This window comes from Pristis pectinata, chromosome 1 (assembly GCF_009764475.1).
Source record: "Pristis pectinata isolate sPriPec2 chromosome 1, sPriPec2.1.pri, whole genome shotgun sequence".
Taxonomy (NCBI): domain Eukaryota; kingdom Metazoa; phylum Chordata; class Chondrichthyes; order Rhinopristiformes; family Pristidae; genus Pristis; species Pristis pectinata.
Window position 1 is genome coordinate 48,074,895 of NC_067405.1, and position 18,674 is coordinate 48,093,568.

Consider the following 18,674-nt stretch of genomic DNA (forward strand, 5'->3'; position numbering starts at 1 on the left):
ATTCATCCCTTTCATAATTTTATATGTTTCTATAAGATTCTCATCTCATTCTTCTGAATTCCAATGAGTATAGTCCCAGGTGACTCGATTTCTCCTTATAGGCTAACCCCCTCATCTCCGGAATTGCAACTGACCTAGCTGGCTCACAGGCAACAAGAAGGATACTGGCAGAGTAGTCAGGGTGGGAGAAATAACAGTTTTTCCTGAGACTATGTGGTCCATGGAGCCACTGTTGCTATTCTTGAGGTGATGCCTCAACAATTCTGGTAATCCTTTGGAGGATTCCTGGATGCAGTGATGCTCTGCAAGTCCCTTTGTACTGGAGTCCCAGCAATGTTGAAAGACAGCAGTCTGAGCTTCTGCTGCTGCACTTGTGGGTGGCTGCTGGTGACATCAGCCATCAAATGCTGCTTCGTGGCTGGGCCCATGACTGTGCTCCTGGAGCTGGCCACCAGTTCCCTGCTGGAGAGAGTGTGCAAAACCCAGAGCCAAACTGGATTCCTCCATCTTCCCTGACATTGATCTCAGATTTTCTGGCCAGCTTCATAATGCATGGAGCATTTCACAGCACCTCCTTTATCAGCTGCCTTCTGTAACCTGCTCCAAAACCTTCAGTTTCCACAGCAAAATTTGTGTTAGACCTTGTGAGCTGCCAACTGCATGATCCCCCACTCCTTGCTGCAGTGGTAACACCCAAGTTACAAGTGTAGCCTCCGTTATCCTCTTAAATGATGCAGTGTCAGTGTCTGAAATGGTGGCTGCAAGTGTGAAACTGAAATATGTTGTATCTTCACTTCTGGTCTTCTTGCTGTTCTTCCATTGCCTGACCAGTTTGCTCTAGCATCTGAAATCAGAAAGGCTCAAGGTAAGTATGGGATGAGCTCGTGTGGGTAATTGAAAGGGGCACACTTACATCATCTGCAGCTTGCAAATCCACAAGAGGTTGTGGGACGAGGAGGAACTGAAGCAGGAATAGGGGGGCAGAAGCTGCCACCTTTCAGTTGATTCAACCTGGCCACCGCTCATGGTCCGAGAGGGGGTTGGGCACACCAACCTCCCTGATTAGCTTCTCGCGACTCTGGTTGTGTGCTACCTTGTCCTGGAAGAGAACTGGAAGTGTATGTTTGGGTGAAGTGCTGTCTTGAATGAATAGCACGCAGTGGGCCCAAACTCAAGAGGCAAGTGTGAGGTTTGCAGTAGTACTGTCTGCATAAGGATCTGGTGGAGCACAAACCTGTTTAGAATGAGTCCCGATTAACAGAGATTATTGGTTGCTGAGTAATTTGGGTGGGGAGAGGCGGGGTTGAACTTTGCAGAGTCTAAGACTGATCCAGAAGATTAGATATGTCATTTGAAGATACTTTTGAATTCATGGAACCTGTTGAATTCAGGCCTTTGAGATTTCACTCCTGACATTAACTACGACTAACAGCTCCCTCTGCCTTTTTGAGTGTTTGTCTGCAGGGTTGTCTATCTTCACCGAAGATCTCCGCTCCTTTCCAACGCCCTGACCTGGATTTTCAGTGCCATGTCTGAAAACCCAGTCTCTCTCATATATCATTCTTCATTGTTTCCACCTCAGATTTTCTTCCTGCACAACTGCTTGGACATGCTGTAGCTGAAGCAGGTCTCTTTGAGGTCCAGACTACCTTTAACTCATGCTAGCTACTTGCGATATTGGTTCCCTGCTGATGTTTCCAGTCAATGGAAAGGTGAGGTTAATAATTGCTGTTCAAGTAAGAAGGCAAAACTAAGTTAGCTTTCTGCATTGCAACCTAGTATCGTGATGCTTGCTTTCTGAGTCTTTCTCATTGAGTCCCCTGAAGTTTTTACAGCATACATTTTCCCCGTGGAAATTACACTATTGAACCTTGCCTTCTTTATTTGGTTGTAATTAAACAATTTTTTTTTTGCTTGTTTATTTTTCAATTACCACTTGGGTTTCTGTCAATGTTGCTCAATATCCAGTTATTAAGAAATGCCCAAGGTGACGGTACGTCATCTCTCCTCACTCCTATGGACATGTTCCTGATCTTTGGCATCGTCTCCCAGAAGGAACAATCACCAACATCAAGCTATTGCTTCAATATTGTGTGCCTGTCAATAAACTCTGCTACTGCAATTGGTGCATTTTTTAATTGATTATTGCCAATATATACTGTATATAAGGAACACTAAGCTGATCCTTGTTTTATTAATTACAGATGAAGTAAGAATTATTATTATAAACAAGCAACTTAACTATTAATAGTTTAGTGGGTGAAAGTACCATCAATGATGAGTAGTTGTTAAATTCTCCAGGTTTATTCTTGAGGCAACTTTTAAATTTCAACATTAGCTTTTTCCTGTAAAGTCATCTGATTGATCACCAGAAAGAACCTTTGCTAAGAATTTTTCACCAAAGCCTAGTTATAATAATCCAGCAAATCTAGGCAGGAACTTTAGTTATCAAAGCTGGAAGATTCTTTCTAGCTGAATATATGAACAGGCAACCCAACTCATACTTAAATACCACCTATTAACAACAAAATATACTGGGAATTTCAGAAAGGAAACCTTTGAACGTGGGGAATGATATACAAGATAAATGTGCTTAGGAAGAGAAAAACGGGTTGCAAGGTTATGATAGTTGAAGTTATTCCCTGCAATGATGGACTTCGGGGATGAAGGAGAAACTATGCGCCTCCTGCGTAGACCACACCAGAGGTGGACCACCAGCCACACTGGTGGTATACAGATACTCGGGCACCTGTCAGAAACAATGGTCATTGGTCTTTGTGGTTCAGTGCTGAATTTTGTTTGATAACACTCCTGTGAAGTACCTTGGGGCATTTTACTTTGTTAAGGTAGTACAGAAATGCTAATTGGGGCTTAATGTTTGTTTGAGATACACTTTAGAAAATTTGCGACTTCTGTAATCCATACCACCGGTACCCCACATAGCCCTAGGGATGCATTCCCTGAGAATGAGAGCATCAGTTGAGCTAACTTTAAAAATATTCTTATTGGCCAAGTGCCAATGATGAAATAGGGTCTCATTGGCTAAGAGAAGGTGAACAACATTCACATTTGTTCAGTAAGCTAGTAAATTGGTAAGTTTTGCCAATTTTACTTTTTTTGTCTTCTATTTTTTTAAAAAAATTAAGCATTTTTACCTTCAGGCCAAGAATGTTGTAATGTTTTAATTCTCTACAGCGTAGTACTAAGTAGGAAATGGTGTATTATGGAAGTAGCAACAGAACATTTGAATCATATTATGAGTAGGAAGTGAAGTAGCGCTTGACAACATTTATTAGAATTCTTTGAAGAGATTATCAGTGGAAGAGACTAATGGGAACTAGTGGATGTGGTGTACAGTAAAACACTATTAGTCCAGCATATTTTGGGACTTTGGTGGTGCCAGACAAGCAGATTTTCTACAATATCGGAAGTTATTCCTACTAATACTTCAACACGTTTTTAATTTACTTTTATTTATTACTGTGTACAAGATAAGAAGCATAGATCAAGTGGACAGTCAGATTTTTTTCCCAGGGGGAAAATGGCCAACATGAGGGGGCATAATCTTAAGGTGATTGGAGGAAGGTATAAGGGGGATGTCAAAGGTAGGTTTTTTTTACACAGAGAGTGGTGGGTGCGTGGAACGTATTGCCGGCAGAGGTTGTGGGGGCAGATACATTAGAGATATTTAAGAGACTGTTAGATAGCCACATGAATGATAGAGAAATGGAGGGCTATGTGGGAGGGAAGGGTTAGATAGATCTTAGAGCAGGATAAAATGTTGGCACGACATTGTGGGCCGAAGGGCCTGTACTGTACTGTTATTATTCTACTGTGTAATAGAACATAAATTTTCTAGTGAACCCAGTAGTTTAAAGGGAGCACAGAAGTCGTGGTTCCAGTGTATGAAAGGGAACACAGGAACTGGGGCCCAGTGTGTCAGATGTCGAGCCACTGGGATTTCTGAATGATGGAAGTTACTGGAGTTCTACTATATTTGGATTTTCAAAAGGAATTTACTAAGATGCCACAGAAAAGGCTTTAAAAATATGAAGGGCTTATGTATTACAAGAAATATATCAGCATTGATTTTGGATTAGTTAACTGACAAAAAACAGTAGGGATAAATCCATTTCAGGCTGGCAATCTGTAACCCCAGGGATCAGTGCTGGTGTCTTGTATGTTTACAATCTATCGATGGCTTGGGAAAAGGGATTTAGTGTAATCAGCAAACATGGATATGAAGGTACATGGGCAAGTCATTGGCGAAGAGGACACAGAAGTGTAGAGACTGGATCACATAGCCCTTGGTTTTTAAGCATTGAATGGTCCAGAATTGATTTTTAACAGGAGTAAACTGTGCTAGTGATCATGTCTGGGTGAAATCATACCACTTGCAAAACTGGACCATGCACTTCTGATCATGATCCACATTAAAGCATTTGTCCTTTTCCCAGCATCAAGCATGCAATCAAACACATCACTCTTTGCACAATGCTCATTTCTGCCAATTCAGATATAAATTGGAACTCAAAGGCCAACACTTCAGCTATCGTGGCATAGTGCGGAATCTCTTGTGTCTCAGAGTACATCAAGTCACTCTTCCCTTTTATTTTCCATTCCCTAAATGTGCAGGTCCTTGTGGTTTGTGACAAGATTTTCCTGATGTCAAATACAGTGTTTGAAAGAAGCACATCTGATTTCCCATCCTGAGGGAGTCTACATTACCAGTTATTTTCATTGATCTGAACTGTTTGCTGAGATAGTTCCAGGGTACAAAGCAATGCCATTTATTTCCCTGGCTCTGCAGCCATTGCACTCTCCAACCACAGTAACTAAGTGCAGATACAATGGGAGCCATTCAAATACCAGACTGGTAAATGGAAGATGCCAGAGGTCTCCTGAAGTTGACATGTTATTGCCTGCATTAGTTCTTGGGTCCTTCGCTGCTTACCCCAAGCAGATACATAGACAGCGTTGTCATCTGCTGTATCCTGAAGTGCAGCCTGGAGAGCAACAGCAGCCGGAGGAGCAGGAGAATGAGGGCAGTTGCCAGAGAAATGTCCTTGCTCAGCATCCACAGCCTACTGTCCCAGCTGAGCAGAAGTGGGTATTGGGGCACATGGGATATAAGGGACTCCTGATGAAGAGATGATTTTCAATGGAACTTAAAAAAAAATCAAAGTCCCCAATGCAAACCAAGAGACCCACTGTAATTGTACACTCATAATCAGCCCAAACAAAGCAAAAAATCCCTTGCACTCTGCTCCACATGTACTGCACATAATGCACCAATGAATGATTCACTGAGCTTATAGTTTTAATGCAATCTATGGAATCTCCATTTCCAGATAAGTGGCTTAAACAGATTACTGCACAAAATAACCTCTCTCACAGCAGCTCAATTCTGCAGGTCTAAACGTTGGTCAAGATCTTGAGCCCTTTGGACTGCTGCTCAATATTGGTCACAGCTCAGCTTGTAGCCCCAACAGCTAAGAATAATAAACAAAACAAACTAGTGATCGAATTGGTATTCAATGGGTAGGTGCACTGAGGAGTTAACATTTAAAGCCAGTGAATTCCACAATCATTCAGCAATGAGAAATTATTCAGGAGAATTCATTTGGGTTTACTTTAAGGCATTTGCACCAATTGACCTTCTCAAAGGCATACAATGGGACAAAACTGATAAAGTATTATGTAGATGCCACAGCCAAGAAAGCTCACCAGTGCCTCTACTTCCTCTGTAGGCTAAAGAAATTTGGCATGTCCCCTTTGACACTCACCAACTTTTATCAAAGCACCATAGAAAGCATCCTATCTGGATGCATCACGGCTTGGTATGGCAACTGCTCTGCCCAGGACCGCAAGAAACTGCAGAGAGTTGTGGACACAGCCCAGCGTGTCACCGAAACCAGCCTCCCCTCCATGGACTCTGTTTATACTTCTCGCTGCCTCGGTAAAGCAGCCAACATAATCAGAGACCCCACCACCTGGGTCACTCTCTCTTCTCCCCTCTCACATCAGGTAGAAGATACAGGAGCCTGAGGGCACATACCACCAGGCTCAAGGACAGCTTCTATCCCACTGTGATAAGACTATTGAACGGTTCCCTTATACAATGAGATGGACTCTTGACCTCACAATCTACCGTGTTATGACCTTGCACCTTATTGTCTACCTGCAATGCACTTCCCTGTAGTTGTGACACTTTACTCTGTACTCTGTTATTGTTTTTACCCTGACTACCTCAATGCACTGTGTAATGAACATGGTATGCAAGACAAGTTTTTCACTGTACCTCAACACAAGTGATAATAATAAACCAATACCAATACCAAGTATCAGTGGTAGAACCAAAGTATCTTACTGCTGGATTGAATCAATGTAGTTTACTTTCCTGCATAACCCATTACTTTTCACTGATGTTCTATTACCTAGTCCCTTTGCTTTCAATCCCCTAAAAAAAAAAGGGGGTAGGCTCAGAGAACATAGAACAGTACAGCACAGAACAGGCCCTTTGGCCCACAACGTTGTGCCGACATAGCTAATCCCTCCTACCTACAGAATGCCCATATCCCTCCATTTTCCTCAGTCATGTGCCCCTCTTAAAAGACCCCAATGAGTTTGCCTCCACCACCCTATCAAGCAAAGCATTCCAGGGGCAAGATGGAGCAAATATTCCATCATATTTACCTGCCTCTTGTAGGACTCCTCCCAGTGGTCATGATAATCATTGTGAAAGCAGAACTAGTCAGGAATGAGGAATCTTGCAATAATGGTTGAGTTTGCATGAGATTTGCAATCACTCATTGGAAGAATAATATGGTAGTCATACATGAAATTACTTCACATTTCTGTGTTCTACTGCAGTACATGCCTGGGAAATGTGTATACTTTTGGTCTTATGCAAGGAAAGATATAGTTGGCTTGGAGGCAATGCTTTTAAGGTTCACTGGGTCGACTGTTGAGATGAGGGAGTTAATTTATGAGGAGGGATTAAGCAGAATGAGCCCATATTCTTTGAAGTTTAGAAGAATGAGGTTATCTCATTGAGACAGACTTGTTCTGAGGGAACAAGACAGGGCAGTTGCTTTGAGGATGTGGCGGGGGTGGTTTCAGGATAAGGGATTGACTACCTGAGACTGGGATTGGAGAAATTTCTCTGGTTGTGAATCGTCAGAATAGAGGGATATTATACCTTGTGTTCAAGGCTGAGAGAGATTTATGGTCTGCAGAGGCATTGATGGATATGAATATTAAATGTTGAGGCCAAAGATCAGATCAGCTAATGATTTGATTGTATTACAGAATGGGCTTGAGAAGCTGTTCTGCTATCTCCTGCTCCTATTTCTTATGGACAGCAGCATGCATGGCACAAGGTGCAGTCAATAGTCTTATGCATTTAATAGCTAAAATGAAAAGCCAAGTTTTAATTTATTAACATTAGTCTGTAGTGGAGACTGAAGCAGCTGGAGTTCTCTTCAAAGTTCCCCGTTAAAACCACAAGCCACTACAGACCAGCACTCTCACATTTCTGATCACGTGTGCCCATCCTCCAATGATACTCATCCTAGGATCCTGGATGGGGTCTGAGCTTGGTGGATCTTTGCATCTCCTTGAACTGACAAACTGCCCCTAGCATTGCTCCTGAAACTTGCCAATAATCAATACAAGAGGTTGTTGGTACAGTTTTCCACAGTTCTTCACTTTTGGGAGTGACACACATGGCAGTACCGGGTCAGATTGAGAATGGTTTTTGGCAGATGCAACTGTGTCGTGAAATTACCAGGCCTTCAAATGACCAGTTATTGTGCACACCAGGAGAAGTACATTTGCCCCTGAGAGTTCATGCCATCACAATGCACTCCACAAGATTTGGCAACATTAACCCCCAAAGCAGTGAGCTGTGCAGAATTCTGTGAGCAGCAGTAGACATGTAGAAACACTGGTCTGGAGATATAATGATTATACTTCAGTTTGGGGTGATCTAATTTCTACATCTAGGTTTATAATTATGTGTCAGTATTACTCAATTTTATGAATTTTCACTATATCACATTGCCCAAAGTATCAATGGCTTTATAGTTATTTTATGATAACATATAGCATGCCATACTCCATGGATAGAAATACACTGTACTAAAATTCCCATACACCTTTGGATAGCCTTTTTAATTTATAAAACTTCACCTTAAAATATTTTCCTGGGTAATTAGGGGCATGGCTGCACTACAGCTCCGTTAAAAATGAAGCACTATTTTCTAGGATTCACTTAATCCAAGTTGCGTGAATTAACTCTTCATACATAAGGTGCAAATAGTTGGAAATAAATGAAGCACAAAGGACAAATTTAAGCTGCTGCAGAATGTTCCCTCATTTGTGGTTGTGTATGTTGAAACAGAGTAGGAAAGCACATAACTTTTCAATAATTAACATCAATGTTTGTTTTGAACATTAACTGTGTAACTGTATGGATGTGCAAGAAAAGAGCTTTCACTTACTGAGGGGGTGAGTTTCAGTTCTGATCTTTCCCTGTCTCCTTGTTCAAAGAATTCACTCGTAACCAGTTCAGCAACCTGCAAGAGGATCACAGATTTCTCTATGGGAAAATATTTTCTCTGAATACTAAATTTCTATACCCATAGGAACTATACCCATAGAAATGTGTCTTGATGGGCATTGGTTAGTGAATTAGTATTAAACAGCATTGATAAAAAGGTAAGAATTGATGAGAATTTACAATGCTGAGAAAGGCTATTTGTTTCAGTCAATGTTGACGTGAAAACTAACAGGATTTGAGTGGACCTTGCTGAAGAACTTCTAAGGGTTTTTCTAATTAAAGGGTCATCCTGGTAACTAAGGTGCTGTAATATATTTTCCATAAGCATAAATATTGCTGTTGAGCACAAATGGATGTGCAAACAGGTACATCTTAAAGAAAAACAGTAAAATCCAAATTTTCCTGTATTTGCCTGTGAAACTTACCCTTAATGATGTATCTGGCTGGGGTGAACAACCAATTTACCTTGTTCTTGTTATTTTCCATTTCAGTGAGATGCTTGACTATGATAAAGAGACTATGAGCTGGGTTCTGACTCTGGTTTGCCAGCCATGCTAGTCCTGCAGCTGCACTAAACTTTGCAGAGAGTGTTGAATCTCTGAAATTCAGAAGGTTGTGGAGGCTGGGACGGTAGAGAGTATTTAAAAAGAAGACAGATAATTTTTGAAAGATTGTGGAAATGGGGGCTGGCATAAAAAAGATGAGCCCTGAGGCAGATCAGCCATGGTCATATTGAATAGTGGAAGAGTATGAAGAGCCAGGTGGCTTCCTCCTACTCCTATTTTTTTTTGGCTTTCCTTATGTTATCTGCCCTGTAGCTCTTCATACACCATTGCTGTTGCATCTGTGGCCTTTCCACCAGATACAGTGGATTGCAAGTGGTGACTAGGCCACAGGCAGAATCTCTGATGGCCTTCTGGCTGCTTGTGCTGTCAGAATTCTTTTCGCTGTTTCCAAAATTTAAAAAAAAAGAAAAAAATCAAAAATTGTTAAAAATAAATTTCTTAATAATATAAAGCTACTATTAATTAATTAAAGAGAAAAATATACATTAACAGAAATAAAAGCCTCGCCTTTTAAGTGACGTTCAGTGACATTAATGCAGTGAATGAGGCTGTGCTTGACCCACCGGTCAGAGCAGCCATATAGTCCAGAATGCATCACCCTGCACATTACAGCTGGTGGTTTTCCAATGGAAGGCCAGGCACCAGTGCATTCTGGCCCATAATTTATAGAGACCCTTATAGGAGCAGACAGTTTTCAATAAAGGGCAGATTCTTGAGTGCTAAGGACTGTGAATTTTCACATCATTTACAAATGCTCTATAAATTCACATTTTATGCTTTAAATTACAAATATGTCTAGATTATATGGTTTGCAGTTAAGGGGCAATTCTGTGTAAAAGGTCATGTATTTGAAATGTGCTGACCTGTCTTGAGATCTCCCATGGTTTTGTTACAGCCCCAAGGTCACAGGCAGTCATCAGCATCGACCTTCAATGACAATACACATTTTCATTAGCAGGCATCTATGTCATTACATATCTGTGGAACTTTGTCCAGAAGACTAATGCATTCTGATGTATTTTTAAATGATCTGCAGGGTTTGCTTATGCACTGCAACATGCATGTATATAGTTTAGTTTATTTTTGCAGTAACTTTAAAATTGGAGACATTGGTTCCTACCCCCTCCTCCAAAAGAAAAAGTTTAGGAATTGAGGTATGTTAACTGCTAACCTCTTCCCCATTCTTTCATTGAAGTGCAAGCAGCACATCAATTTGGTCCTACCTGATCTTGCAAATGAGTGTAGCATGCTGCCAATGTTACCTGTGCTGTTGACTGGTTGCATGCAGCAAGTATTTGATGCTGCTTTAAGGCATCCGGAGTCTCTTAAAGAAGAGGTGCATTGTGGGTGCAGGAAATAGGGGAGAGTTCTTTTCAAGATACAGCCTCAGCTGTGATACTGAGAATAGTGGGCTGTCCGAACCGGCAAGAAAGCGAGCAGCAGGGTTGTCAGAAAATGTCAGCGATCCTGGCTGAGGATGTGAAAAGCTGGAGCTATGTCCTATATCGGCAAGAAGCCCTCCAGACTGGTGCTCTGAAGGCAGTGGGAATAAGAAATGTGGGAGGTCAATACCAGGAGAGTGGTTCCATTAAATGGACCAGAGAGAGGGAAATTTAATTCTGCATAAGCTGCCAAGGTATTTTCCTTCAAATCACATGTCCTGCCAGCCTTATCTACAGCTTAATTCACGAATTCCACCTGCAGCAAACTCTACCAATTAATTGCTTTTACTTCATCTTGGCAGGAGCAGTGTTTGAAAATGGGAAGCTGGTATCCCATCTGGTTTGCATCCTGGTGTAATCAGCTCCCTTCTCATGTGGCCACCAGCTGTCAGGTGGGTGCATGTAAACCCCTTTAACAAGATGGCATATGCTGCACTTGTCCAAAGCGTGTCTGTTCATCCTGAACTCCTTTGAGTATTAGGAGACCATAAAGCACCCGAAGAAAGGATGCTACATGCACCCAATTTATACCACATAGAATCTGAGTTCTGTAACTATTTCAATATCTTGATTGACAGGCATTTGATACAGATCTTGACCTGAGCATTTCTCGTTGATCCTTTACATTCCAATTGTATTCTCCTGAATTTACGAGTTCAAAAAACTTCGTTCTTCGCCTAGAAAGAAAAATATTTTAGATTATTCTTGAAAAATGTTGGATGGTTTCTGCTTTTGTACAAGAATATGTATAAATAATATGACCACAATAAAGAATCCGAAATTAAAACAGAACTGCTCATCAATCCAGAGCGGTTCAATGGTGAGCTGTAGATTAAAATTCCACTGTGTGATACAAAGTAGGAGAAAGACAAATTTAGTTGAGCCTGATTCAAGTCCTCTTATACTGTCTCTTTCTAATCCAGTTTGGGGAGGTGGAGCGTTTGTTCCCAGTTGACTGAAGTTAATTGGTGCCTTTTTTAAATGCATTTTGATCCAGAAAGTAAAATGAGAATATAGTGTAAATCCTGTATAAACAGATACGTGAACAGACTATTGAGAATCTCATTAAAGCATGTTTTTCTTGATCATTCTGTAGAAAACACCAGCCAGTAAATTCAAATGTATTCTTTCTTTGGTTTGTAGGCAACACACGGTAATAGGTCGAATGTCTGTTTGTTTAAATGAGTAACTGCTGGTAGGCACAGAGCAGGTATTTTAGAACATAGAACACTACAGCACAGTACAGGCCCTTCGGCCCACAATGTTGTGCCGACATTTTATCCTGCTCTAATATCTATCTAACCCTTCCCTCCCACATAGCTCCCAATTTCTCTATCATTCATGTGTCTATCTAAGAGTCTCTTAAATGTCCCTAATGTATCTGCCGTCACAACCTCTGCACACACCCACCACTCTCTGTGTAAAATACTTACCCCTGACATCCCCCTTATACCTTCCTCCAATTACCTTAAAATTATGTCCCCTCGTATTAAGCCATTGTCGCCCTGGGAAAATTTCTCTGACTATCCACTCGACCTGTGCCTCTTACCATCTTGTACACCTTCAATGTAGAGATCGTCTTCTGTGAGGTGAATTTTAGAAGGAATCCCTGGGAATACATTTGCCTAGGATGACACTGGGCCAGTAATTCCAGTTGATTAAACGCCACTATGGCTGAAAACTATACAGGGAAATGTTTGCTATTTTCAGTACGAAGTGGAACTTTAATACTGAATGGAAAGCAAAAGCAAACTGCATATAACTGAAATAAAAACTGAAAGTGTTGTAAACACTCAACATATCAGGCAGGTATCTGTGGAAGGAGAAACACAGATCCTGATTCTTTTTCTGCAGAGGCTGCCTGTGTCCAGCATTTTCTGTTCGAACTTCAATCCTATGCTTTTTTAAATGAATTAGTGTTACTATTGATACCAGTCTGCAATCTGGTCTGATTTCAGAACTCTCAGCCAAGTCTCAGAACCCAGACATGCTAGGCATTACCTGGAGAGGAGATGGACATCAGCTGGTCACATACCCAAGAGTCACCTACAACACAAACCATGCTGCAGCATCAAAGATGTCCCAAAGGCCTTGCAACTGATCCTGACATCTTGGAACTAGTGCTCGACTTTAACATTTAAACTTTTGCCTTTTATAAACAAATGGAAATGGTTAAAATAGTATTATCTAAATTTTTCATTTTCATAATGGGTCTGGATTTTCTATCCAGAAAAAGCCAGTAAATGAACCCATTTTGATTTTTAACAGAAAAGGCCCTCATGGCCATTTTTCTTTAATTCAGCATTACCAGCTGTTTATTCTTTACAGTAAATCTTTCAGCTGTTTGTCAAGTAAGTTCAAGAAACTGACCTCAACTACTTCTCCAAGCAGCCTATTCAACAAGTTGGCCACATTCTGCAAAACAAAATACCACCTTGATGTTTGTCCGACATCTGCCTTTCACAACTTGGAGCATTCTGTAGAAAATACCAGCCAGTGAATTCAAATGTATTCTTTCTTGGAGCGTGCCATCTTATCACGTTGTTCTGGAACATCTGACAATGTTGTTTAGGCTTTACTTCCTCCATTTTATTAGATATCGTATTCCTGTGCAGAGTCTTTCAGAGATGTTTCATTTAAACCCTGAAATTCCTACCTTATCAAGTTCCTTGTAGCTTCTCCCCCTAGCATTAGGGATCAATTATGTTGTTCTCCTTTATATTATCTCTAGGACATAGATGGTGCCTTTTTCATAGCAACCAGAAGTGATTTCACTGCTGGTGAGTGTTCAAAGCAGTATTTGCTTCAATATATCCTGGGAGGAATCTGAATTTCACTGATTTTCAGAATGGGGTTCAGCATTCTGTTTGTTTATTTTTTCACTGGAAGATGCCGTTTAAATTTGATGTAAGAGAATTTAGTTAATACCCTGTTTCTTTCAATTTCTCTCTTAAATGGGATAAAATTTATCAAGCCCTGGAGTATGAACTGGGTTGATAGTGAATCAGCAAAGCATTTTACAAAGAGTCCAATTATTTTTTTCTATTGACTACTGCACTGCAGATGTTGATAATTTTCTCCCTCGACAAACAGTACTTTACCAATGAGGGATTGCTCTGTCTTTATTTTCAATATTTGGACATGTCTGTGTTGATTTTAATTTGGACTGCTTTGTCCATGTACAAATCTGTTGAGATTTGTTTTCATCCCTTCCATCTCTAATAGTCTTGGTATAATGTACAAATGTCATTACGTTTCATTAACACAGCAGACCCAGGTTATCTAACAAATAGATACCCCTTGACTTAATCGTAATACTCGTTGCATGAAAAAAATGTTGCATGTAGAACGGTATCAAAAGCCATCTAGCTGAAACACTCCAATACTTTTTAAAATGTAAATCTTATTCGTTTAATTCTCATTGGCAAATGAAATAGCAATGCTTCCTTATCACCTCTTCTATGTCCTTTTTGGTTTTGCTTTCTTAAGGATCTTTATAACCATAAAAACAATGTAAAATTGTAAACTCAATTTGTAATCCATCCATAAAATGCAAAGCCTTTGAAGCGAAATCTACTGTTTAATGCATTATTCTCAGCAAATTGCCTGAACTTATAACTTTTGCAAATGAAAACTCTTTTGTTTATCTCAAGTCAAGCATTCTGAATTGCTTCCTTGCATTTGATTACTTTTAGAATTAATTATTTGACTATCTCAGAAAAACTGTGCAGGTAGACATGAATAGATAACTACAAAAGCAATCCAAAAGTCTAAATCAATAACTATCTCATGTAATCTGTGGGGACTATCCACTGGGTCAAAATGCCTGCTCTTCCTCATCAGCATAACTACTACTCAGTTAATGCCTATAATTTTAACTCTGAGCTTTGTACTAAATCCTAGATTTGGGCGCCACCATTTTAAAATCTCATTCAGTCATCCATTAGGATCTAGATGGATCATTCCAAGCTTTTAGAATAAATTATGCTATCCAGCACAAGCGATAAATCTTTCAGTTTACAGCTAAAAGTAGAAAGCGAGTCCTGAGAGCTTGCATTATTTGTAGGTCTGGGCATGACTTGCATTGTAACTACAGGCACAGAGCAGGGTTTAACAGGAGGACTTTGATAGAACATAGAACAGTACAGCACAGTATGAGCCCTTCAGCCCACGATGTTGTGCTGACCTATATAAACCTTATCCACATTCTATCTACCTTCTCTCTACTTCACCTCCCATAACCCTCTATTTTTCTTTCATCCACGTACCTATCTAAGAGTCCCTTAAATGACCATATCATATCTGCCCCTACCACCCCCACCCCACTCCCAGCAGTGCATTCCAGGCACCCATTACTCTCTGTGTAAAAATACCTACCTCTGACATCTCCACTGAACTTTGCTCCATGCACCTTAAACAGGTGACCTCTAGTACTGGCCATTACCACCCTGGGGAAAAGATGCTGGCTGTCCACTCTCTATGCCTCTCATATACCTCTATCAAGTCTCCTCTCATCCTCCGTCTCTCCAAGGAGAAAAGCCCTAACTTGCTCAGCCTCTCTTCATAAGAGATGTTCTCCAATCCAGGCAGCATGCTTGTACATTTCCTCTGCACCCTCTCCAAAGCCTCTACATCCTTCCTATAATGTGGTGACTAGAACTGAACACAAGATTCCAGATGTGGTCTAACCAGGTTCTTATATAGCTGCAACATTGCCTCTCTGCTCTTGAACTCAATCCCCCAGCTAATGAAGGCCAGCTAATACGCCTTTTTAACCACCCTATCACTTGCACGGCAACTTTGAGGGATCTATGTACTAGAACCCCAAGATCTCTCTGTTCCTCCATACGGCTAAGAATCTTCTCATTAACCATGTACTCTGCTTTCAAATTAGATCTTCCGAAGTGTATCATTTCACACTTCTCTGGATTGAACTCCATCTGCCACTTCTCTGCCCAGCTTTCCATCCTGCCTATATCCTGTTGCAACCTACGACCTTCTTCACTATCTACTACACCACCAGCCTTCATGTCATCTGCAAACTTACCAACCCACCCTTCCACTTCTTCATCCGAGTCATTTAAAAAAATTACAAAGAGCAGGGGTCCCAGAACAGATCCCTGCAGAACACCATCAGTCACCGACCTCCAGGTCGAATATTCCACTTCTACAACCACCCTCTGCCTTCTGTGGGCAAGCTAATTCCAAATCCACACAGCCAATTTGCCATGGATTCCATACCTCATGACCCTCTGGATGAGTCTACCATGGGGAACCTTGTCAAATGCCTTGCTAAAATCCATATATATATGACATCCACTGCTCTACCTTCATCAATCTGTCTATCACTTCCTTGGAAAAACTCTATTAGGCCCGTGAGATATGACCTGCCCTTCACAAAGCCATGTTGACTATCCCTTATAAGACTATGCATCTCCAAATGCTCATAAGTCTTGTCCCTAAGAATCCTCTCCAATAGCTTACCTACCATTGACTTAAGACTAACTGGTTTATAATTCCCAGGATTATCCCTTTTACCTTTCTTGAACAATGGAACAACATTTGCCATCCTGCAATCCTCTGGTAGCACTCTGGTGGCCAGGGAGGACTCAAAGATCATTGTTAACACTCCAGCAATCTCTTCCCTTGCTTCCCATAGTAACCTGGGGTAAATCCTATCTGACCTGGAGACATCTATCCAAATGCTTTTTAGTAGCTCCAACACTGCTTATTTCTTAACCTCAACATACTCCAACACATTTGCCTGTTCTATGCTAACCACCCCTTCATCTAAGTCCCTCTCCCTGGTGAACACTGAAGCAAAGTATTCATTCAGGACCTCCCCTACCTCCTTCGCCTCCAGACACAGTTTTCCCCCCTTATCCCTGAGCGGTCCTACCCTCACCCTAGTCACCCTCTTGTTCCTCACATATGTATGGAATGCCCTAGGGTTTTCCTTAACCTTACTTGCTAAGGCCTTCTCACATCCCATTCTAGCTCTCCTAAGTCCCTTCTTAAGCTCCTTCCTGGCTACCTTATAACTCTCAAGAGCCCTGACTGATTATTGCTTCCTAAACCTTAAATAAGCTTCCTTCTTCCTCTTGACTAAACCTTCCACCTCTCTTGTTAACCATGGTTCATTCACCCTACCATCCTTTTCCTTGTCTCAGTGGGACAAATCTATCTAGAACCCCCATGTGTGGTCCCTAAACTACCTGCACATTTCTGCAGTGCATTTACCAGATATCTGTCCCCAATTTACGCTCCCAATTTTCTGCCTAATACCATTGTAATTTTCTCTCCCCCAATTAAATACTTTCCCATAACGTCTGTTCCTATCCTTGTCCATGGCTATGCTAAAGGTCAGGGAGTTGTGGTCACTATCCCCAAAATGCTTGCCTACTGAGAGGTCTGTCACCTGACCAGGTTCATTGCCTAGTAACAATCCAGCATGACCTCTCCTCTAGTCAGCCTGTCTACATACTGTGTCAGGAATCCTTCCGGTACACACCTAACAAATTCTGCCCCATCTAAACCTTTTGCACTAAGGAGGTGCCAATCAATATTAGGAAAGTTGAAGCCACCCATAACATTCCTTGAAGGACGGATAAGAACAGCTGGGTTTACTCATAATTGGGTCCAATTTTATACACCCTAGTTTTAAATACACAATTAGGATTTGGACCAAATTGAAATAAGTGGCCACAGATAATTGGGCACAAATAATTTTCCAAAATGTAGGACTGGAGACATATTTTTCTCCCAAATACTACATTTCTCATTGTGTGGTCCATTCATCAAAGTATTCGTTCAAAACGCAGGTGGATGGTTTAGAGATCTGCTGGATTATCAGATTAAAGGTCAATGTGAGCCTGACCATGACCAGTCCAAGCCCAATCCAACCACACAGCCAACTTAAGCCTGAGTTCTTACAACCTTTTTGACACATTATCCCATGCAAACTGTTCCAGGGGCACGTGCAGGAAAGCAGGGGAAAAAACTTTCTGTGCTTCACTTATTTTGCTGTTGATCAAGAACAGACGACATGTGGTGATATGAAGCCAATCATCCTGACTTGGGTGAATTCAAAGACAGCAGAGCATGGCCTGGCCCAGCTTGAAAGTCCTATCAGAGCATGAACCCAATAAACCTGTCAAGCATGGGTTGTTTAGCCACGCCCCATTGGTGTCTATACACACGTCATATTCCAAAAGGTAAGGCAGTTTGGAGGAGTATAAGTTTTCTTTTAAGTGAAAGGACAGGGAGCAGGAAAATGGCAAAACAAGGAATTACAGTCTATTCATGCATTCGCTGCTATAAGGAATAAATCAAACTGACTCCAATTATCAAAGATACACTTTGGATATTTGGCTCAAATATCCTGTGTGTTGAATTTAGTTTAACCAATAAATATATCAAAAGGATCAGTCAGTTAGATAATGTAATGAAGGAGTAGATGTTGTAAGTGGTAATGCAGCTGTAAAAAAGATACAAAGATGCATTAAATCGCTAAAGCTTGGATAATAGATCCATGCAGGTTCAACTATGTTATCATTTAATTTAATTTAGGTTTGCTTTTCATGTCTCCCTTCACAGTTGGAAGCACTTGACTTCCTCTACACTAATGAGGTACTGATTTTGATGTTCTTTGACCTTATTTTACCTATAACAAATGATAATTTTACAAATATTTGGTTTGTTTGAGAACTTAGTCACTTTAAATATTTTCCACTTCGGTGCTTGCAACAGAAGGCCTTGTGTTTGTATATACGCAATGGAGGCTGCTTTGCTGTTTGTGTTATATAATGAGCACATGATAATGGATATAAAACTAGTTTAGTCAAGTTCGTTGATGGAATATTGACACCAAAGGTAACTGACATTGGTGCTTTCACAACACTTTACATGTCTCTAGAAGGCAGTAGTTTTAATAAACAGTTTAAAAAAAGCATATGAAATCTTGTTTTATCATTAGAGGAATGTTTTAGTTTTAAAAAGAGCAGGTTATTTAAATCATTATAAAATATTGGTCTGAAGAATGTGTCTGTAGCTAAAGATTCCAGTGAAATCAAAACCATTTAAAATGGGCTGCTGACTTGCTTT

The 18,674-nt window shown here is 40.7% G+C and overlaps 1 protein-coding gene across 1 annotated transcript in view; it reads right to left on the reverse strand.

Annotated features, from left to right (window-relative positions):
• pde11a (phosphodiesterase 11a) overlaps positions 1-18,674 on the reverse strand; it is a 166,415-nt gene that overhangs the window by 28,247 nt on the left and 119,494 nt on the right. Inside the window, exons 16-18 of the mRNA XM_052029745.1 lie at positions 11,171-11,248; positions 9,993-10,056; positions 8,505-8,579 (exon numbers count right to left, since the gene is read on the reverse strand). Of these exons, the coding sequence (XP_051885705.1) occupies positions 8,505-8,579; positions 9,993-10,056; positions 11,171-11,248 (217 nt within the window). The remainder of the gene's footprint in view (positions 1-8,504; positions 8,580-9,992; positions 10,057-11,170; positions 11,249-18,674) is intronic.